Below are 23084 nucleotides of genomic sequence, written 5' to 3' on the forward strand. Positions count from 1 at the left end.
TATGAACTACTTAAATGGTTTCCTTGGAGAATTATGGACTATAAAAAATTCTAGAGTCTGACACTTCGGTACAGAAACAGTAAAGCAAGCAGACATGAAGCGGCAGAGGGACCTTGCTATAGGAATATATTCTCTCAAATTATTTTGATTAAAATTGTTTATCTTTTTTTGAAGATTACATATTCCAATAGTAGAAAACTTATCTGGAAAGTCATTGTATTTTGTTCTTAAAGAAACAAAAGTTGTCATCTCATACCATCTTTGAATCTCAGTCACATGCTCTAAACATCTAAATGATCTAATGCATCTTTGTTACTTTACCAGTAGGAAATCAATAGCATGGCAAAAGTGCATGTTGCCATGTTTTCATAGGCTTTTGAAAGGATTTCATCTTTAAAAACTGTAAAAGTCAAAAAGACGTTTTGCTATAAAACTAGTAATGATATTTTCACATCTAACAAAGTGCCACTTCATTTATATACTGGAAATGAATTGTACAAACTACTCCAGCATATGTAAACAGTAGAATCTTCTTAATTGGCAAAAGTTATGGGGTACTTCTGTATGGCCCACCTGTGTAAATAGAGTTCATCTGAGATCAAGACAAAAAAGAAAGTACCCTAACAGCACTTTAAAATATTGATAATATATACGGGTGCACTGATATACTGGCTGGTTATCAAATTGGTACCAATAAAAAGAAAAAAGCTGATGTTATTGGCTATCAGCTTTTTTGGTGTTCATTGTAGCCGATAATTGTAGCCATACACCTAGAGCACCCTGGTGAGCACTGTCTGGTCCCCGTGCCCCACCGCTGGCCCCAGCCCATGCAAACTGTAAGTCCCAGCAAGCAGCAGGAAGGGGAAGGAGTGCCACGCTCAGTAACAAAGGGACTGTTACCAATTCCTGCTGCTGCTGCTATGGCAATGCTGTGCACACAGCAGGCCTGAGCACCAGGACTGCTACAGAGATGTTGGGCTGTGCACAGGCAGGGTAAGGCAACCCGCAAGGGGCATTCCGCTCCACTGGGCACCAGGCGCCTTTGCAAAAACGGCTTCTCCCCAGCAGCCATAGGAGCTCACCTGAGTGGGACCTGCTGGTGCTGAAGCAATGGCATGCTCTGGGGCTCCAAACGTGCCCAGCACCACTATCTGCACAAGGTCTGCCCCACCCACCCAGGATGGCAGCATGGGTTGTGCAGGGAGCGGAGCTGTTGGTAGGAGCCGGGGGCAACATGCATGGGAATAAGGCAATCACCACCATCCTCATCGAAGGCCAGAGCAGACAGGAGGTGTGTGCATGTGCTATAAATGCAAAACAAACAAAAAAAGTTTGATGTCAGTAGTTTAAAATGCCTTGCACTAATACTAAATATCAGTTATCGTATTGGCATTGCCTGATATGGATGGTCAGTCATCAGCTATCAGTATCAGCCAAAAAAACCTTTATCTGTACACCCCGAATAAGTAGTGTTTAACATAGTTGCAATGCCGGCTCAGTTTTGTAGAATGTTTTACTAAAGTAAAAATGGCTTTAACTTTTAAAAATGAAGAACAAGTTATAATTGGTGACTATCTTGTTCCAAAGGTCATTATTTGTTACAAAATCAAATCAAATCAGTCAAGCCTGCTGTTGCGGGATCTAGGTAGAACAGACCAGGGGGGAGGGGGGGGTAGGCACAAAAAGAAATAGAACAACTCTAGTCTAAAATCCAGATCAAGCTGGATTACTGTCTGATGGCTGCTTGGACCCTGTTCTGAAGCAAGCTAGTGGTCACAATCCAGTTCTGAGAGGATATTATCACCTCATATTATTAAGACACTGCAAATGACTTCTTCAGACAGTATCAATACAAATGTCAATGATAACATGGAAATGCTACACATGCTTACAATCAGTTCTTTCATGTTGCTTTATTGAACATGAGATGTTATAACCATCCTATATTACTCGTCCTATGAACAACTAGACTTCAGTTTCCAGAGTTATAAACCTTGAACCTTACATATATACAGAAAAATTGTGAAAACAGAGTTAAAAGCAAAATTCCTGCTTTCCCCATTTTCTTCCCAGTGCACACAAGCACATTTTGACTACAGTGTTAGATACTAAAACAGTCCTGAGAAAGGCCCCTAATGCTTTCCTATGGTCTACAGCCAAATCTGAGTTACGAGGTAACTCTTCAGGCAGTAAAATGAGAGTGACCAAGCAGCTATTGATGTGATGACCTTGAGTAACATTCACACTGCTAAGTGTGATCAAATGCATACTGAGCCCAGATTAGAGGCAAATCCATGGCTAGCACTCAAGGAAAGGCCTCTCAGTCCCTCCTGCACAGTAAAGTCTCTGACCCATTTACAGGAGCTGACAGCCAGGCAACAAGGGTTTGTAGACCAGGTCTCTCAACAAAGGCAGGGAAATTTACTAGCTGCAGAGCTCAAAAACCTGCATCTGGCTTCCATTATGTTTACAGGCCTCCTTCTCAAGCCAGTTCTCACTGTAGGCAGAGCTGTCAAGTCAAGGTGCCAAGACGAGGCATCAGTCTACTCTCCTTTTTGTTCTGCAAACTTACCACGATCTGGATTTCAGGAGCTGTCTGGGGCCCTGCTGTATAATCCTCCTCCTCCTTTCACAAAACCAGGGAGGCAGAAATTGTAAGCACCTGCCTAGCACCACCTGGGGGATCGGTGCACATCCTGCTCACTAAGATCCAGGGAGTGTGCACTCAAGCTCTGCTCAGGCCAGACTTATGCTCTCCTCTACCAGAACTACCATCCCATCAGTCTGGCCTGTCCCACTACAACCAGGAGCACCAGTCAGATTAGCTTCATCATTTCTCACAGGACAGCTAAGTCAGGCTGTCTCCAGTGTCCCCCTAGGAGCGCTCAACCCCAGCCAGCAGACTGACCCCAGCTCTAGCACCATCCTCAGGCCTGTGTGGGTCACCACAGCTCCATGGGAGGCCGCCAGATCTGGAACAGGGCCCGATACTGGCACATGGGCTGATCCTGGCATGCAGGGTCCCATCCAGCCCATGCCCCAACTCCTATCTGAGCCTTGCTGTCAGAAGGTTGAGCCCCACCACCTGTCGCCCAGCCCCGTGTACGGGGCACGGCTTCCCTTCCCCACCGACGGCCAGGCAAGCCCCGGAGGTGCTGAGGGCGGGCGAGCAGGCCCGAGGGCAGCGGCAGGCGGGATGCCGCAGCCCGGGAAGGCGCCACCGCCCCCGGGCCGGGTCTCGGCGGGACCCCGGGCGCCTGGGACAGGGCCCCAGATAAACAGAGCCTGCCATTGGCTACCGCGGCACGTGACGTCACCGCCTCGCTCCGTCAGGCCCCTGGCGCGTGACCCGGGCAGCCCCCGGGGGGTCCTGCCCCTACCAGCCCCCCACCTCCACCTCGACCTCCCCGCCGCGTGGCTGCGGGGCGCGGCCACGGCCTACGGAGCCGCTCGGCAGCGCCCCATGCAGCCCCCTGCCCGCGCCGGGCAGCCAGGCCGGGGTTCGAAGCCGCGAGGCCGGAGAGCCGGGGCCTCCCGCGGGCACCGCCCGCCCGCCCCGCCCCGCCCCGCAACCCCTCGGCCGGCAGTCTGCAGCGGCCATCGCCCGTCAGCCACGAGGCAGCGGCTCCGCACGGCCGGGCCTCGCCGCCCCGCACGTACCCTCCAGCAAACAGGTGCACCAGGGTGTCTCGCTGGCTCATTCTCGCTCATTCTCGTCCCCGGCGGGTGGTGCCGGCGCGTCTGCTCCGCTCCCGCCTCCTGCCCTGCTCGCTGCGCGGAGCATCAATGCGCGGCGGGCCCGCGGCTTCCTGCTTACAGCGCGGCCGCCCCCGCGCCCCGCCCCGCCGGGCGCCGAGCCCTCATTGGCCGGGGGCGGCGCGTCACGGCGCTTTAGGCGGCAGGGCAATGGGCTGAGCCCAGGGACACTGCACCTTTGGGGCACGCCAGGGCCCCCCTGTGCTTGCTGCGGTCTGAGGTGCCCCGAATGTCCGACGATTCTCCAGGAATTAGATTCGAAATATAGAAAATGATAATATGTGTTACTATTTTCCAGGTGTAGAGTTTAAATGTGGAGGGTTCTCTTCAATTTGACCGCCCCGCCCCACAATTACAACAGCAGGGAAAGAAGTGGCTGGGGGAGTGGGCAGCCCCGCTTCTCCCTCTGCAGCCTTCCTGCCCTCACCCCCATAATCTCTGCACCTCACCCCCTACTCCCCACAGTCTTTGCCTCTTCCCCCCTCTCTCCAGGCTCTGTCTCTCCCCCCCCCACCCGTTTGCTGACAGAAACTGCTCAGACTCTGTTCCTTCCCTAGAGCACAGCTCAGGGAAGCTCAGCCCTTGCTGGGCCAGGCAGCTGTGGTGCTGCTGATTGGGCCGGCAGGGGACAGCGTTTCATGTGCTCTGTGCCCAGGAGAGACTCCAACCAGAGCCAGAGTCCAGCTGTGCCTGACAGTAAGGGGGAGGGGGAAAGGAGGTGGCAGGGGCCAAAGCTGCAGAGCAAGGGGTAGGAGGCTGCTGTGGGTTGGAGTCTGCCCCCGCAACACAACTTTGGACACAAATCTAAGGCGAGGGGTTTCTCCTCCATGCTGACTGGGGGACAGGTGGAGGACAACCTCTTCTTAGGTTTGAGTAAATACAATATTGTATACTCTACCATGGGACAGGGCATATTGCTACTATATGGGGTCATATATGGTGTGCAGAATAGTGTTACTGCATGCCAATGGCATCCAATGGCATCCCCTTGCACAATGCCCTACAGTGTGTGCTATAGCATATCCCTCTAGCATTTGGCTTATAAGTACACTGGTGATTTTCAGACTTCCTAAAGTCGTATAACTGCTGCTGTTCCCAAACCGATCCCCTCATCCTAAAAAATGACACCTCATGTGCTGCCATTGTGGGGCCAGGTTGCCTACCTCCCAGCCAGCCCCACTGTTACCTAGTCTCTTTGCAGAACCCTCAGCTAGTACTGTACAAATTTAATTGTTCTGTTGACTCTGGTGGAGTTATGCTGAGCTTCCACCTAACTTTTGTTTTGGGGTCAGGTTAATAAACTAGTACTGCATGGCACAGAGCCATAATACCTTTCTGATTGCTGCAAGCCTCACCATTTTTGCATAATCTGTTTGATTTACTTATTCTTTTATAGTTCAGAAAAACCTTTCAAATTTGAACCTAACATAAATGAAAGTCCCTTCTTTTTTTTAAAAAAAAGATAAATAGGTGGCCCATGATAAGGGAAAAACAAAATGGGAAATGATCTGAGGGTACAAAGCACATGCTGTTGTTTGAAGTGGAGCAAAAGAATGGTAATCAGCATGAAGGGCAAAACTGGGGAAGAAAGAAGCCAGCCACCAATGACAATGAAGAAGGATGTGGGAACAAGGAATGGGAAGATCCAGATAAAAAGATGAGAACCTCCACTGGAAGGGGAGGCAAGGGAAAGGAAACCAATATGATGTTGATTGTGAGTCTGTAGAGGAATTCAAATAATTGTATAGAAAGATGACAGCCTCTCATGATCTATTATTAAAGTTGCAAGCATCTGCTATGAGAGAACTTATTTTAGCCGTTCTATAATATTGGTTTAAGATAATGTGTAACATCTGAAAATTGCCACGTTTGCTCATGAAGAAAATTATTTCTTCACAGTATGAAGAAAATTTATGACTTCGGTTTTAAAAATTACCCTGATTTGAATATTTTAACTTCTATCTAATGGTTGTGTGTTTATTTCTCTCTAGCTCAAAAATAGTTTACTATTCAAATAAGTAAGTAAATAGCTTATTTATTACCCATTCAAACTTTTACATTTCAAACTAAAGGCAGGCAAGCTTTATATTTGTACCTAGCTATTTTGGGCCATGATCCTGCCAAAACTAGGGTTAAATGGAAGTATTTGCATATATAGCATTAAATATTTGAATTCATCTTTATAGATGACCTTAGTGAATCAGTGCATTACATGAACTATGCATCTTGAACTTTATTAGCCTGAATGATTGTAGTCATTGTGTTAATTGAATAATCAGTTGACCTTCAATTTTTTGTAATCACATTATATATACATGATGTTATTTATTATGTGTTTTACTGTAGCGGCTTTTTTGATAGAAGAGGAATAAATACATTAAAAAAATTAAAGAAAGAAAAAACCACATGGGAAAATTTTCAAATCCCAAAGCATTGTTTCAGAAGTCAGCTATTATTGCTAATTGATGTTCCAAGTTAAACATTTTCAAAATCTATGCACTTAAAAAAAATCAAGGAATGAATAGCTAAGAATAGCATAAATTTTGTGCCATTAACATAAACAAAGCATTATTTTTATCGAGTATAAAGAAACCTGTATTTCATACAACCTCACAAACAATGCTAATTCAAAATAAGTATTGTTCACTTATCAGTAATCTCAATACAGAAACACAGTTCAATATTCTTTTGAAACATATCACTAAGGTTATTCATAAATGATTGGTTTTGTCATACAATGATAGCTTTTCATCTTTCTGATTAAGCTACAGTGTATGTTAAGATCAGAAGCCTGAGCTTGATGTGGAAGGCACAAATAAGCCAAGGGAGTAATTCCAAAGTAAAAGCATGAGAATGGTGGGAAATGAGGGTGATTGAAACAAGAACATTTAAAATAAAGGAAAGCCAGAAAGAAGGAAATTGGAGCTGTTAAGATGAAACAATGGAAATGTTTTTTTTTATTTATTTTTTTTTAAATATGTACCAAATTGTGGATGATGGGACATATTGCTCATGTGTGCTGTATGTAGATGACACACAGGAGTACCTCTCAAGATAGACATTTCAGATCTCCCCTTAATGCTATTCTCTTTGAAACACACAGCAAAAGCCTCCAAAGAGAAAAGGTAAGACTTCAAAACCACCTTTAAATTAATCCTCACTGAGGGACCCTTTCTCCTCTAGTTTAATGCGACTTGGCAGAACTAGAGGCAGGAGAGTGTCATGTGTAGTTTGGCACAAAGTGTCTGACAGGAAAGGAATTAAATTTACTCAAGATAATTAGAGCAGTTAAATTATTTTAGAATTATTTCAAAAGAGCACCAGTGATTTTATTAAATTCGGCATGGAGTATGAGAATCATATGCCAGATGCAAACTCTAAGGTCACATGCATCCAAGAGTTTCCATTTCCAGCTACACTTTCTTGGTAGGAATAGAGTGTGGTTTTTAAACAGCCATATGACATTGAAAATGGAGAACATATTCCAAGAAAGTCAAAATTAAAGAACTAGAACAGTAACAAAGACTCTTTGTCTTATGCTTTCTGTGCATAGGTGAACTCCTACTGGCAGTAACTACATGTGGAACTTTTTGTTTATACTGAGACAACTGAAGAATGTCATTTGATGATGGGGATGCTTACTGAAAGGATTATAAGCAGAGATGATAAATTTTCCTTCAACTCTATCTCCTATGATGCAGTAAGGCCATAGGTCCTATAATGAGCTCCCGTTCATCATTATGACAGGGAAAGTGATACATCATAGCAGATATAATCCAAACACAGAGCCCAGAATATGAAGGAGTATGAAAGCATAAGACACCAAATCCAAATTCCAAGAGGTGTGGTAGCATCTTTTGAAATCCATATATTTCTGTTTGCAACTGAATTCATTTTTGTTTGTTTGTTTGTTTTATACGTTTTACTGTCAGGGATCAAGAAAAGAACAGTTGCTTTGGGTAGACCTATGTCAGGAAGGGTAAGTAGGGATCCAGGTGCCAGTCACTGGCCAGGGGGTGCAGAGCAGGCAGCTATAGTTGTATCAGACTGGGGTCTGGGAAACCACCAAACTAAAGTCATGAGTCAGGATCCAACTGTCAGAAGTCTGGACTGGAGCTGAGAAGTCTGGGAAAAGGATGTCTGGCATGCAATCTGGAACAAGGAGTCAGAAGCCTAGAATTTTTCAGAAAGAGAAAGCATCTATCCTGTTGAATAGCCTGCTGGCCACTAAAAGACTGCTCCTTATAAGTAGGTAGCATGACAATGCAGGCAACTGGGGACAGCTGGAAGTAGATCACTGGCAGCCAGGTTCACTTAGGTAACCAGGGCCAGAACCACCTCGTGGCAATTTGGCTTCCCTGCTACCATGATTCTAGACAATGGGGCAATAAAATGACTTTTCTGCTAGCAAATCTCAAATCTCCAGTTAGTTTAAGAGCAGTAAGCCCAAGACAGGGAATTCATTCAGGTCTAGCCTGTACTCTCACTGACATGCCAGTCTTCAATTTATCCTTTCTTCCAAAACTGGCTAACTCTTACTGATTATTCTGTCTGGGTATCGGGATTTTTTTTTAACAACCACAGCACGGTTTTGTTCTTCCTGCTTACAAAGCTTGGACTGTTAGGGTTTTATCCTTAACACTCTCAAGCTCCCAGCAACTTGTTTTCCTGTTACAATTTTCTAGTAGTTGTGGGACACAACCCACTAGTATGCCTACTTTAGCCAGAAGCTTTTCTGTCCCACAAGCTATTTTTTCATCTCAGCAGACACAGTCTTTCAACTGCTTTCAACTTTCTCATCTCCCTACACCAGTGGTTCCCAACCTTTTTTTCCTGTGCCCTGCTGCTGAGAGCGGAGTGCAGCACAGGCAGAGGAGCTCCCAGGATGCAGAATGTCTCGTCTTTTCTGTGTGGCACTGCTGGCATTGCCCCCACAGCCCTCATTTGGGTTGTGACGCAGGATTAGGAACCGCTGCCCTAGACAGAATCAGCTAGTTTTTCTTGCTCCTCTTTAGCAGCACAGAGAAAGATAACGGCATACTTTCCATTTGGCAACATTTCTGCCACACCAACCGTGTTGTCCCTCTGTTCTGAACTGATGCTTCAGTTCTTCGTACATTGTGCATGGTATGAAAATGCCTTCTCTCCCTTGGATTTTACAGTGCTTTACAGTCATCTCTACAAACAGAAAAGATTCCAGAAGATGGATCTCTCTAGACAATAAATTTCCAAGTATAAAACAGGGACAATGTAATGTTGAAAGCATTGCTTTTTTGGTTTTGTTTTAAGTATTCTTTCAAAAAATAAAACAGTTTGCTGTCTCTTGCAAATCTCAAGGTTAATTTATGTAAGACAACAGAAAGCAGATTTCCTTTGAAATAAGAAAAAATATTTAACGTTCCCTGACACACTAATTAAGTGGTATTCACTTCCCTAGTCAGATGCACAGAAATATATTTGTCTCTCTCAAGTGAGTATAGTTTGTTTGGAGTTGTATTGAAGTTTTGAATCTAAACCATTTATATCCATTTATCTCTGCTTCTGTGAGTCTATCAGGCTTTGGAGTGAGGGAGGATTAAACCTCCTATCACTAGTAAATTCTGAAATCAGGTAGCAGAATTTCAGGATGTCAAAGGCTACTTTCTTAGGAATCTGTATAGAACTCACTCTGAAAGTTCATGTAAGTATTCCACTGATGCAAATTCCCCATGGCAAGGAGAAGCATGGGGCCATAACCATCTGGAAGTTTATGACCTCTAGTTACCACTACAGAATACCTTACTGGTTTAGTGTTGGTCATTCAGCCATCGGGGGTGTTGTAATGGAGATATATACTGCTAGGAAGAAGGTGCTGTCCTGAGTCATATGTCTGGGCAGTATACAAGAGATCATTTATGAGCTGGAGTTTTAAATTGTATTGGAGCACTGATGGCACTGTGTCCCTATTCTTTCCTTTTTATACCAGATATGAGTGTTCATCAATGAAAAAGGGTCCTCTTTTTTCTCCTCTGTATCATATTTCAGGAATCCTTCTGTCTTGTCCATCTCTCTCTTTTATCTCTCTCTTGGGATGTGCAAAAGAGTCTTTTGAGCATGTTATGTCTTGAGTATCTTTTCCTTGTAAGGGGCACATTGAGAGAGATCTAACTGTAGGTGTATACTACAGATCACCAAGCCAGGGAGAGGAGCTCAATCTGGAGTTCTCTCAAGAACTGGTAGAAGCCACGCGTGCATGAGACATGGTCGTCATGGGTGACTTCAATTACCCAGACATCTCTTGGGAGGAACACTCAGCTAAGTCCAGTCGATCGTGTTGCTTCCTGACCAGTACTGAAGAGCTCTACCTCACTCAGGAAATGCACAGGCCAACCAGAGGTAATGCTCTCCTAGACTTGGTTTTGGCCAAAGGAGATGATCTGGTGAGTGACTTGAATGAAAAGGGTAGCCTGGACAACAACGACAATTAAACCATCATGTTCACTGTCAGTCACAAGGCAGGCAAATAAGCTTGCAGGGTTGAAGTTCTGGACTTCAAAAAAAAGCAAATTTCAACAGGCTTAGGCCAATAGTGGGGGAAGTGCTGTGGGACCAAGGAAGGTGAAAAGGAGTGCATGAAGAGTGGTCATTCCTCAAGGACATGATCCTCAACACACAAAAGAAGTCCATTCCCATGTGGAGGAAAGGTAGCAAAAGGCCTGGTAAGCCCTCTTGGCTTAATAGGGATATCATGCTCCCCTTGAAAAAGAAGAAAGAGGCATACAAACAATGGAAAATTGAGACAGTCCCCAAGGGGGACTATGCAACAAGAGCCCATGCTTGTAGGGAGCAGATTAGAAAGGCTAAGGCGGTGACTAAATTTAAACTAACAATAGAAATCAAGGACCATAAGAAGTCCTTAGGTTTATCGGGAACAGGAGGAAAATAAATGGGAATGTGGGGCCATTGCTTAACAGCTCAGGAGAGCTGGTTACCAATGCTCAGGAGAGAACTGAACTGAATGCCTACTTTGCTTCAGTATTTCACTGGACTAAGGGGAAAATCATACTAGATAAGGTTCAGAATGGGCATGGTGGGAATGACCACCTTCCTACCACTGATGTTGAGCTACTGTGTGATCAGTTAGAAAAGTTAGGCATTTATAAGTCAGCAGGGCAGGATGAACTTCATCTGAGAGTGCTGAAGGAGCTGGCTGAAGTCATCGCGGGACCTCTGGCAAAACTCTTCCAAAACTCAAGGTGCTCAGAGGAGGTCCCTGAAGACTGGAAGAGGGCCAATGTTGCGCCCATCTTCAAGAAGGGGAAGAAAGAGAACCCAGACAACTATAGGCCAGTTAGCCTAACTTCTATCCCAGGCAGAATCCTGGGAAAATTCATCAAGGAGTCTATGTGCAGTACGCTTGCAGAAGGTAGGATTTTGAATGACAGCCAGCGTGGCTTTGTCATGGGAAGGTCTTGTCTTACCAAGCTCATCTCCTTCTACAACCAGGTAACTCGCCACCTGGGTAAGAGAAAGGAGGTCAACGTTATATACCTAGACTTCCAAAAGGCCTTTGATCTGGTATCCCATGATGTTCTCATAGGAAAATTGGACGATTGCGAGCTTAACTGCTTGACAGTCAGGTGTGTAGGAAGTTGGCTGCGGGTTAGGACCCAGAGAGTTCTAATGAACGGATCTGTGTTGTCCTGGTAAGAAGTGACCAGTGGTGTCCCTTAGGGGTCCGTGCTTGGTTCAGTGCTTTTCGACATCTTTATCAGTGATTTGGATGTAGAGGTGAAGAGCTCACTGGCCAAGTTCATGGACAACACCAAGTTATGGGGGAATGTGCTCATGCTTGAAAATAGGCTGCAGATACCAGGTGGACCTAGACAGACTTGCAAGTTGAGTAGATCGGAACCAGATGAAGTTCAACATTGAGAAGTCTCAAGTGCTCCATCTGCAGATGAACAATCCCCACATACTTACAGGCTCAGTGGCACCATACTGACTAGTAGGGGTGTGTGAAATGGGCTGTATTCAATTCAGATTCAGCCTGAATTGGGGACACTGATTCAATTCGTTGATTCAGATCACTGTCCCGATTCGATTCAGCTGAATCCGAATCTGAAGATTGGATGCTGATTCGGAGTATCAGCGATTCAGCCAGACACAGCTTTAAATGTTTTTCCTACATATCTGGAGGTACCAGGCACAGCTCATGAACTCCGTGATGGTGGGGTGGATGGAACATCCCACAGGAGTGCAGGGGGGCCCCCACACATGCTCAGCGGTGGAGCCAGAAGTGGACTGGAAGTACTTCCGGTCCACTTCCAGGTCCACTGCTGAGCACATGGGGACCCTACCTGTGCCTGCCCCAGCTCGGGAATCAACCACAGGGGGACCCAGGAGGCACCAGTTGCTGAGCTGGGGAGCAAGGGGAGGGTCCCCCACACGCTCCATGGTGGACCTGGAAGTGGACCGGAAGTACTTCTGGTCCACTTCTGGGTCCACCGCTGAGAGCGCTGGGGACCCCCCACTCCCACTGCGCTTCTGTGGGACTGTCACGGGGAGAGATAAACCAGGGAGACTCCCAAGCCCACGAGGGGAACCCTAGGGCCAGGAGCCAGGGGAGGAGCAAGAAAAATGAAAGTAAAAAAAGAAAAATTACTTACAGCAGGACTCAAGGAAAAGCAAGGACAACGGGGGAAGCCCACGTGGATTATTAGTTGTGCCTTTATTCAGCTGCGGCCGGTGGATGACATCAGCCCCAATCACCGGCCGGCGGAAATAAGAGGGCTGGCGGTGAGAGAGGAGTGGGGCGCGTGGATGCCAAGGGAGAGCCCGACCGGTGGAGTCAGCCGGGGGCGCAGGATGCCGGGAAAATCGACAGTCACCGGCCGTGAAGGAGCAGATGACTCAGGCAGCGAGCCAGCACCAGGAACCAGTGACAGGTAAGGCAGGAGGTGAGTCAGTAAGAGGACTCAGGGTGCGGGGAGAGGAACGGTGCTGGGAAGACCCAGAGAGAGGGCAGCTCTGAGGGGAAGACCCAGAGAGAGGGCGGCTGCGCTAGGAAGACCCGGAGAGAGGGCAGACGCATCACGAAGACCCAGAGAGAGGGTCACAATATCGGGAAGTTGAAGGGAGAACGGCTCTAACCCGAGCAGTGGGAGCTGAGCCACAAAGCTAGGTCGTCTAGAGAAGGCCCTGTGAGGCGAATTGATGTGTGGAAGGGCTATCTGTGCTCCGCAAGGAAGCCCAGTAGCGGTGTGGTGGTTTTCTTAGGCTTTGTTAAGTCTTTTTTTTTACTAGAGAAGGGTATTTTATGTTTCCCCATGTCAGAAGGGGCTGAGGTCGAGTGGAAGCAGGAAAAGCGGGAAGGCGAGCAGAGTGCTCAGTGTTTGGGGAGTGATCATGGAGCACAAGGTCAGCCACAAAAGCGACTGTGATCCGCCGGGTTGGGTATAGGGTGAGGTATAGGGGAGGTGGAGCCTCGCGGAAGACCCCAAAGGAGCAGGCATCTGACGAGGGCAACCACGCTGCACGAAGCCCCCCACTGTAAGGGATTCAAAGTCGTGGCAGGTGAGAAAGGGGCAGCTTGCAGCACATGTGAATACCTACCATAAGACCACCTGCAGCGGCAAAGCGAGTCCCGGTGAACACTCGAACTAAGGAAGCCCGAAATAAGATGTTCAAGGCCTAGCAGGTTCAGGGATGCTCCATCTGCCCCAGCATCTCAGCATTCACAAGCCACCTGGTACCTTGAGGTTTGTAGAAAAAACATTTAAAGCTCTGTCAATGTCCGAATCATCGAATCACTCCGAATCAATTCGGAGGGTTCCGATTTGATTTGGAGAGATTAAAGGGTCTCCTGATTTGATTCGGATATTCGGCTACCGAATCAAGCGAAATCGCTGCCAAATTGCATCAGCAACTGAAGCTTTGTACAGCCCTACTTACTAGCACCACAACTGAAAGGGACCTAGGGGTAATAATAGGCCATAGTATGAATATAAGCTGTCAGTGCGATGCTGCAGCCAGCAGGGCAAATAATACTCTGAAATCCATCAACCGATGCATCTCAAGCAAAACCAAGGAAATGATTCTTCCGCTTTACTCAGCATTAGTGAGACCGCAGCTGGAGTACTGCATCCTGTTCTGGGTGCTGCACTTCAACAAGGACATGGTAGAACTTGAGAGAGTCCAGAGAAGAGCCACCCATGACTTGCAAGAGCCATCAGAGACCTGCATGGCAAGCCATATGAGGAAAAGCTGAGGGACCTGGGACTCTTCAGCCTAAAAAAGAGAAGGCTGAGAGGGGACTTGGTAGCAGTCTACCAGTGCATCAGAGTAATACATCAGGGGCTTGGTGAACCACTGTTCACCAAGGCACCCTTGGGGAAAACCCAGAGTAACGGTCACAAACTCCTGAAAGACCATTTCAGGCTTAACACTAGGAGAAACTTCTTCACAGTCAGGGTGTCCAGACTGTGGAATAAACTCCCTCCAGATATGGTGCAGTCACCTACCCTGGAGGTCTTCAAGAGGACATTGGATTGTCACCTCACTGAGGTCACCTGACCCCAGTTGTCTTTCCTGCCTATTGCGGGGGGGGTGGGGGGGGTGGACCCAATGATCTTGTGAGGTTCCTTCCAGCCCCTTACAATCTATGAATCTGTGAATCTATGAATTAGCATTCAGAAAGACCTTAGCAACATTTCTGTGGTTGTTTCAATGTGTCAGATATTAAACGGAAAGGAAAAATAGTCAAATAGTTATAACCAGAATTGTGGCCTTTATGTCAGCAGTTATAAAATGTTGTTTCTTCCTTAGTTTTGAAATTCCATTCCTGTGGACCCTTCCCAGTCTTGGGCAAGTATGGAAACAGTAAGCCATTATTATAGGCTTTTCTGTTTATAGAAGAAGCCTGAGCCTGTTGCACAGAGGAAATGGGGAGGCACATGGTTGTTCTGGCAACTTGGGATAAGGATCAATGAATGCCAGGTAGGCTGTGGGTTTGGGAGAGAGGCCTAATGACAATGCAGTAGAAGGAGGCTAGTAAACGCATGTGATCTACCTTCACCATGCTTACCTTGAAGGATGTCACCGGCTCCGGCTCCTTGCCCCCTGCCGCTGCTTCTTGGTTTCTCCTATCTTCTTGCATTGCTCTTTCATGTACAGGGCCTCCTACTCTATCCATCCCTAGTCTGACTACCAGTCAGCAACCAGATAAAATCTTATGTTTTATTTTTAAACATTTTTTTCCAGACAGAAATTGTTAGTATGTGTGGAATTAAGAGTTATGAAGACTCGTGATTCAAGTCTAATGAGATAATTTAAAAAAAATAATAGGAAGAGTATGGCAATGGTTTTAAGTAAATATGGATGAATGCAAACTGTTCATGAAATTGAGGTCTCTAACTTAATTCTCTCTCTTTGAATTATTTTTTATTTCCAAGAAATCAACTCATCTGACTTGAAACATTGTCAGTTATCTTTTATTTGATATATTAACTCTTCAGGGCCAGGTTTCCTTAATCCACAAACCAATCAATCCATAACATATAGATAACTTGTGTATCGTGGAGTTTTCTTACCTTAAATTCTATATGTGGATATCCCTTTGATTCTCTTTCGAGTGAGGGAGAAGGCTTTTGATTCTGTACACCTTGCAGTTGCCTCTATACTGCACTGACTGAGAGACAGAGGATTTAGACGGGGAAGACAGCATTTGACAGGTTGGAGTCTTGTGTATTGAGAATAAATTTACAAAAGAACATACATGCAACAGCCACACCCATATTACCAGAATTCAGGCCTATTACTGCAGGCCTTCTTGCAGTTGGCCTGTTCTCTGGAAATCACTAGAGTCTTTTTCTTTAGGCAAATGAAAGTTTGCCTCCCTGCAACAACAGGGAAGGCACTCCATAAGGGGATCATTAACAGTTTTCTTCTTTTTAAATTCCATCTTGTGGGTTTCACAGCAGAAGGAAGTGATTCATCTCCTACTATTTCACACATTGCACAATGTCTTCAAGCATGCTCATATACCCACATTTTTGTCTAATTGTAATATTTTTTAGTTTGTGGGCACTCCTACGTGAGATGCTACTATGTAGTGATTACTGTGGATTTATTTAGCATTTATATAATCAAGTACTAAATAAATGTGCAATAACTGGAGTAACTGTGCAGTACTGCCGGCAAACACCTTTTTAGTGATGCAATTGCACAGTAGGCCTATGCGAAGAGGCTAGTATTTGCTTCAGATTTGAATTCGGCTGATTCAGGGGACAGTGATTTGATTCAGTGATTCACTGTCCCGAATCAATTTGGCCGAATCTGATTAGGAAATTCAGCCACTGCTGAATCGACCAAATCTCCAAATTGAATAGGTCCCATCCCCCTCCCGCTCTCCCAGCCCTGTCAATGGCGGTTCTGCCCGGCCCCAGCCTCCTGGCTCTTTAAAAAAAAAAAAAAAAGCCCAGCACTCACCAGATGCTGCCAGGCAGGGGGGCAATCCCTGCTGCACTTCACTGCCCTGTACTACATGGGGGGCTCTACCATGAGCCCCCATCCCCCGCCTGCTCTCCCAGCCCCAATGTCCTGGCTCTTTAAAAATAAAAAAAAAGCCCCCACTCACTGGCTGCTGCCAGGTGGGCAGGCAATCCCCGCTGTACCCCACTGCCCCGCACTGCATGGCAGGCTCTGCCATGAGTCCCAATCCCCCACCCCCCTGTCCCAGCCCCCCGATGACTGCTCCACCCAGCCACAGCATCAGCTCTTTAAAAAAAAAAAAAAAAAAAAAAGCCCTGCACTCACTGGCTTCTGCCAGGCAGGGACACATTCTCCACTATGCCCCATGGTGCATGGGGAGCTTTGACACGAGCCCCCAGAAACCCCAATGGCCACTGCAACAGTCAGTGAGTGCAGGGCTTTTTTCTTTCTTTTTTTTAAAGAAGCGGGAGCTGGGGCTGGGCAGAACAGCCATGGGGGGGGCTGGGAGTGCGGGCGGGGGTTGGAGGGCACTCAGGGGGGCTGAAGGAGCAGGCAGGTGGGGGTCCCTCCAGCCCTCTCCCCCCCCCCCACTTACCAGCATGGAATCCAGGTCCTTCTCCCTGTGGCTGCAAGCAGGGACTGCCCAAATCTTCAAATGGATTCAGACCTTTTTATTGGTCTCCTAATTCGATTCAGATTTAGAGATTTGGCCACCGAATCTCCGAATCAAATCAGCACCTGAAGCTTTGCACAGCCCTATTGCACAATAGCCTAATAATACTGTGCAGTAGCATATTAGGACTACCTGTGCTGTGATGCACTACTGCACATATTATTTGGTTACTGTGCAGTTAGTGTCTCATGTAGACATGCTCATTAAATGCTAGAACAGTATTACATGGCAACTACTTCATGGGCCCAGGATTATTTTTTCCAGTACTTTCTCCATTATGGCTGCTTATGGACATGAAAAAAACAAAAAAACTGTGCTTTACTTTAAGCTTGATGTCCTCCCATGCCCAGAAGAGGCATTGTGTTAGTTTGACCCAGCTCGCCCAACATCTGTATAGACTGTGCCCTTCAGTGGGTCTTTTTGGCGCTTTTATCTAATAGCTGATTCTATCTGATCTACACAGACACTGAGGAGCCAAATCAAACTCACTTCCTTTTCTGGTAAAATGCTAGTTTTGGTTTTTTTTTCATGTCTGTCAGCAGCCTGAATGTAATATTTGAGCAGACACACCCAAATTTCCACCCAGTATCAGAGTTAACTCCATGACAATTATCCCAGTCACCCCTTGAATAACATGATGAGAGTCCAATGAGTCTGAAGTTAGTATATTATGAATTTGATAGTTATTGTATACCAGGGGTAGCCAACCTTCAACATACATGCCATAAGTGGCACAGGAAGCCTCTGTGTGTAGCATATGGACGATCAGGGAGGGGGCAGGCAGCACAGTGGCAGATGGAGCAGGGAGCAGAAAGAAGAACAGAAGATAGGGCAGCAGGGATTAGAAAGCAGAGCAGCAAATTGGGCTGGGGAAGGGGATTGCAGTGGCACTTAGGAAATGTGTGGGGCTTAATTTGTGGAATGCCTACCAAAAAGGTTGTCCGTACTATAGCATACCATAACTGTAAGATGCAAATCCACATCAGTTATAGCTATAAGGTTCTTTAAGACTTCTATCCCTATGACTTGCTGGTAAAATAGTCAAGAGCTTATTCCAATCTGAACTGAGTATTAGCTAGCTCTTGTGTTGTCTGTATTATAACTGAAGAATTTGTACCTTCTCCAGATCCTGGGTAACAAAACTGTCTATACCACCAGGGTATAGGCCAGGGGTTGGCAACCCCTGACCCACGTGCCGAGCATGGCACGCGAAGTCATTTTGCTTGGCACGCCACAGCCAGCCCCGGCTCCGGGTAGCTGCTGCCAGTGACGAAGCCTGGGCTGCTCCCAGCAGGGCTTACAGCGTCCCAGCTAGCTGCTGGGAGCAGCCCAGGCTCCTGGCTGGCAGCAGCTCCCCAGAGCCAGGAGGCTCCAAACAGCTGTGCCAGGCTCTGGCATCAGCTCCGCACCAGTGTGTGCACTCGCGTGTCAGAACGGGCAGTGGGAGGGGCCTGAGGCAGTGCAGCCCTGGTCTCTCCCCAGCTCCTGGCACGGAGGTGATAGCAGGGTTCTGGAGTTCGGCGCAGCTGTTTGTAGCCAGCCCGGGATCTGGGCAGCTGCAGCAAGCAGCAGACAGGCTGCAAACAGCCATGCCACACTCTACAGCTCCAGCATCAGCTCTGTGCTGGCAGTGACTGCGCACGCACCTCAGGACGGGCTGTGCTGCCCTACTGTCCGCCCAAGGCAGAATCATACAATCTAGGCAGTTTCCTCTAAGCTGCATAGATTGAACTGATAACCAACTGAACTGATGTTCAGTTTTCAGTTGGGGAAGGCAGGGGAAGGCCTGCACTGATCCAGGCAAGTAGGCAAGGAGCATTAGAGCACATCTCCCAGTCTGTTGGCCATTGCCAACCCAGCCAAGTATCCCCAAGTGTCTCCCTAATACATGCCCCCACCCTCTGCTGTTCCCCCACAGGGGGTTAAGGGGCCCCCTATCGAACTCCTGGCCCACCTTGGGGGAACCTCCCCTGCAAGAGGTTTCCTCCAGTTTGAGTTCCCCAGCCCAGGCAGTCCTGGGGAGCCAAAGAAATTTCCCCACCTCCCTCTTCTCAATTGCTGATTGCTTCAGCCACTGCCACAAGATGGAGGGAGGAGTCTTTCTGGCCAGGTGCCTGCCCATGCAGCCAAGCATGGGGGCACTGGAGAGCCCCCACTTTGTGTTCCCCATCCCAGCCCAGGGCAGCCCCAGGGAGCATTCTTCCCCTCCCAAGCCACTGAGCTGCTTGCCTTAGCTCCTGTTAGTCTCAGGGATAGCCTGGGACATCCTCAGGGAGCAGAGGGAAGTTCTTCCGCCACCCTGCAACTTGTTTTGCCTCAGGCTTATAACAGCTGAGGCAAAACCAGCTGTGGAGGAGCTCCCTGAAGCAGCTGCAAGTCTCAGGCAGCAAAGGTAAGCAGGTCTGGGGTTTGGGAGGGGAAGAATTCCCCTCAGCTCCCCCTCAGCATCTGTAATTGTGGGTTATAATTCTCACTTCTGGTCATCTTATATTTTGTGATGGAGTTCCTTTAGGTGGCGTCTACTGACGTCTGATACCTTTACAGAGTAGGAATCATTGCCAGGGGCTCACTGCTTTGTTCTCCCTCTGGTTCTCTCATTTCAAGTCACTGACTGGCTTTTTCCCCTGTTCCCTGATTAGATAACTCACAATATTAGTTGCAGACCTAGACCCATGGCTTCCTACTTTGTCCTGGATTAGCCTAAAGGCCCTCCTGTGTCTCCTTCCACAACTGTAACAGATGTCCTGGTTTCATTTTCACTTACTGTTGGGTAGCTGCAGGCACACACCTAGTTACCGTGTGCCACTGTGATAAGTCTTTACCTCATTTTAATTTGATTGTTTGTCCACAGGTTTAGTGTTTCATAGTGTGGTAATCTGAATTTAAGTAATGGGTAAAGAACTCCTACAGAGTTGTCAGTTTCTTGGTAGAATTGTCAAAAAACAGATTTTCATCACTTTTTCTGACATGAACAAACCCATATGGAGGGACTTAATGTTTCCAGTCCACTTCCGGGTCCACTGCCAAGCACGCTGGGGACACCCCCGTCCTCCCGAGGGACGCTCCATCTGCCCTACCATCTCAGCATTCACAAGCTGCATGGTACCTTGAGGTATGTAGAAAAAACATTTAAAGCTGTGCAATGTACGAATCATCAAATCTCTGAATCGATTCAGAGGGTTCCGATTCAATTTGGAAAGAATAGAGGGTCTCCTGATTCAATTAATGCTGACTTCGTGAAGGAACATCTTGAGAAGCTGGATACCTTCAAGTCAGCCAGCCCTGACAATCTTCACCCCAGGGTACTCAAAGAGCTGGCAAGCATCATAGCCCAGCCTCTAGCGCGGATCTTTGAAAACTCTTGGCGCTCTGGTGTAGTGCCCGAAGACTGGAAGAAGGCCAATGTGGTGCCTATCTTCAAGAAAGGGAGGAAAGTGGATCCGGCTAACTATAGGCCCATCAGCCTGACATCTATCCCGGGGAAGGTCTTAGAAAAGTTTATTAAGGAGGCCATCCTTAATGGACTGGCCGACGCCAACATCTTAAGGGATAGCCAGCACGGGTTTGTTGCGGGTAGGTCTTGCTTGACCAATCTCATTTCCTTCTACGACCAGGTGACCTATCACCTGGACAAGGGAGATGAGATTGATGTCATATATCTTGACTTCAAAAAAGCCTTCGATCTGGTGTCCCATGATCGTGTTTTGGAGAAACTGGCCAATTGTCGCCTTGGGTCCTCCACGATCCACTGGCTGGAAAATTGGCTCCGGGGTCGGACCCAGAGGGTAGTAATTGATGGAAGTCACTCATCGTGGTGTCCTGTGACCAGTGGGGTCCCCCAGGGCTCTGTCCTTGGACCCATACTGTTCAACATCTTCATTAATGATGTGGACACTGGAGTCAGAAGCGGACTGGCCAAGTTCGCAGATGACATCAAACTTTGGGGCAAAGCATCCACACCAGAAGACAGGTGGGCGGACAAGAATCTGATGGTGTTCAACGCCGATAAATGCAAGGTTCTCCACCTTGGGAAAAAAAACCTGCAGCATCCTTATAGGCTTGGCAGTGCTATGTTGGCTAGCACTATGCAAGAAAGAGACTTGGGGGTCATCATTGACCACAAGATGAACATGAGCCTGCAATGCGATGCTGCGGCTAGTAAAGCGACCAAAACGCTGGCTTGCATCCATAGATGCTTCTCAAGCAAATCCCGGGACATCATTCTCCCCCTGTACTCGGCCTTAGTGAGGCCGCAGCTGGAGTACTGCGTCCAGTTTTGGGCTCCACAATTCAAAAAGGATGTGGAGAAGCTTGAGAGAGTCCAGAGAAGAGCCACGCGCATGATCAGAGGTCAAGGAAGCAGACCCTACGATGACAGGTTGAGAGCCCTGGGGCTCTTTAGCCTGGAAAAGCGCAGGCTCAGGGGTGATCTGATGGCCCACCTACAAGTTTATCAGGGGTGACCACCAGTATCTGGGGGAACGTTTGTTCACCAGAGCGCCCCAAGGGATGACAAGGTCGAATGGTCACAAACTACTGCAAGACCATTTCAGGCTGGACATAAGGAAGAATTTCTTTACTGTCCAAGCCCCCAAGGTCTGGACCAGCCTGCCACCAGAGGTTGTTCAAGCGCCTTCATTGAACACCTTCAAGATGAAACTGGATGCTTATCTTGCTGGGATCCTATGACCCCAGCTGACTTCCTGCCCTTTGGGCGGGGGGCTGGACTCGATGATCTTCTGAGGTCCCTTCTAGCCCTAATGTCTATGAAATCTATGAAATTCAGATTTGGAGATTCAGCCGCCGAATCAGGCCAAATGTCCACCAAATCAAATCAGTGACCAAAGCTTTGCAGAGCCCTAATATATGATCCCATGAACATAGATAACTTGGTAACGCTATTTTCTGTTGCTAGGAGTTTGACATTTTAGTTACAGATCTGTACTCATAGCAAGACTTATAAATAATGATTTTTAGCTACAATATTTTAAGAATACAATTACATTTTAAGACAAATATAAAGTATTTAAGACTAGAAATAAGCCAAATGAAAGCTTGTACTTGTTGTGTATGGGTAAAAAGATATTTTGTAATAGCTGCATAGGTAAACCTTAATTGATCATGGAAATAATTTACTAAGTGTTCTTCGAAATAGGACCAACAGAGGTTTGCAAAGCTCTTCCTAGACTTTAGTCGCTTGCTAAATGACCACTGGGCGTTTGTAGACAGAAGAGAGGTTTTTTTTCATCCATAGAAATAGATGGAGCACTAATGGTTAGATCTAAATGAAGGCTTTAATTTATTTCAGATGTCACTCTGTCTCTAAAGATATAGTGTGATCTCAACTCTGATGTACAAAGGTGGGTAAACATTTTTTCCTTATTTTACTTATTGAGAAACAGAAGCTACCCTAGCCAATCAGACAGGCCATTTGAGAGTCAGGAACAGAATGCAAGGTCTAACCAGGGAAACCAGAAAACAGACTGCAGTAAACAAGTGACATTACTTAGGACTTGTTCTTGGGGAGGAAGAAGACCTTGTTAATTGAGGGCAAGTGAATTTGTTGGCTGGTTGGTTGGTGGTTTGGTTGCTTTTTGTAGTTTCCAGTGTGGAGGCTATCTGCTTTGGGTAGGACAGAAGTCTTACAGCTGAAGTTGTACATCGGGACATTGATCCGAATCAGCGAATCGAATCACTGTCCCCCGAATTGGGCCAAATCCAAATCGAATACTGCTCACTTCGCACACCCCTAATATTAAGTAGTCATGATTAAATTTGGGCTGAAAATGAATAATGTTCTGGGTATTGGTTTCAAATTCCATGTCCTGGCTTCCTTCAAACCTGATTAAGGAAAGGGAAGGCTATACTTTGCCCCATAGCAGCCTCACTGCACTTTTGTGAGTCCCCTTTTTTTCTGAAGAAAAGAATTAAGTTTTTAGTCCTTGCGGTTAAAGGGAAAAAGCTTAAAAATCTCGGAAAGGAGAAGGCAACTGACAAACATCCAAATGCATTTATTTATTTTTCAATTCTCATAATCTAAGTCAGGGGTCTGGATCTGTCCCATGAAGAAGTTTTATTTGGCCTGGGAAAGTCTGAACTGGTCCAGGGCAGCACAGGTGGATAGGCAAAACACAACTGCACTGAGCTGCCCATTCCTTTCACATCCCTCCCTGCTGCTCTCTTG

General features: G+C 46.8%; 1 protein-coding gene across 1 annotated transcript in view; it reads right to left on the bottom strand.

Annotated features, from left to right (window-relative positions):
- Positions 1-3829, bottom strand: part of SLC25A36 (solute carrier family 25 member 36) — a 43802-nt gene extending 39973 nt beyond the window's left edge. Inside the window, exon 1 of the mRNA XM_014602892.3 lies at positions 3661-3829. Coding sequence (XP_014458378.1) covers positions 3661-3701 — 41 coding nt within the window. The 5' untranslated portion in view covers positions 3702-3829. The remainder of the gene's footprint in view (positions 1-3660) is intronic.
- Between the last annotated feature and the right edge of the window lie 19255 nt (positions 3830-23084).

Source organism: Alligator mississippiensis, chromosome 7 (assembly GCF_030867095.1).
Source record: "Alligator mississippiensis isolate rAllMis1 chromosome 7, rAllMis1, whole genome shotgun sequence".
NCBI classification, from domain to species: domain Eukaryota; kingdom Metazoa; phylum Chordata; order Crocodylia; family Alligatoridae; genus Alligator; species Alligator mississippiensis.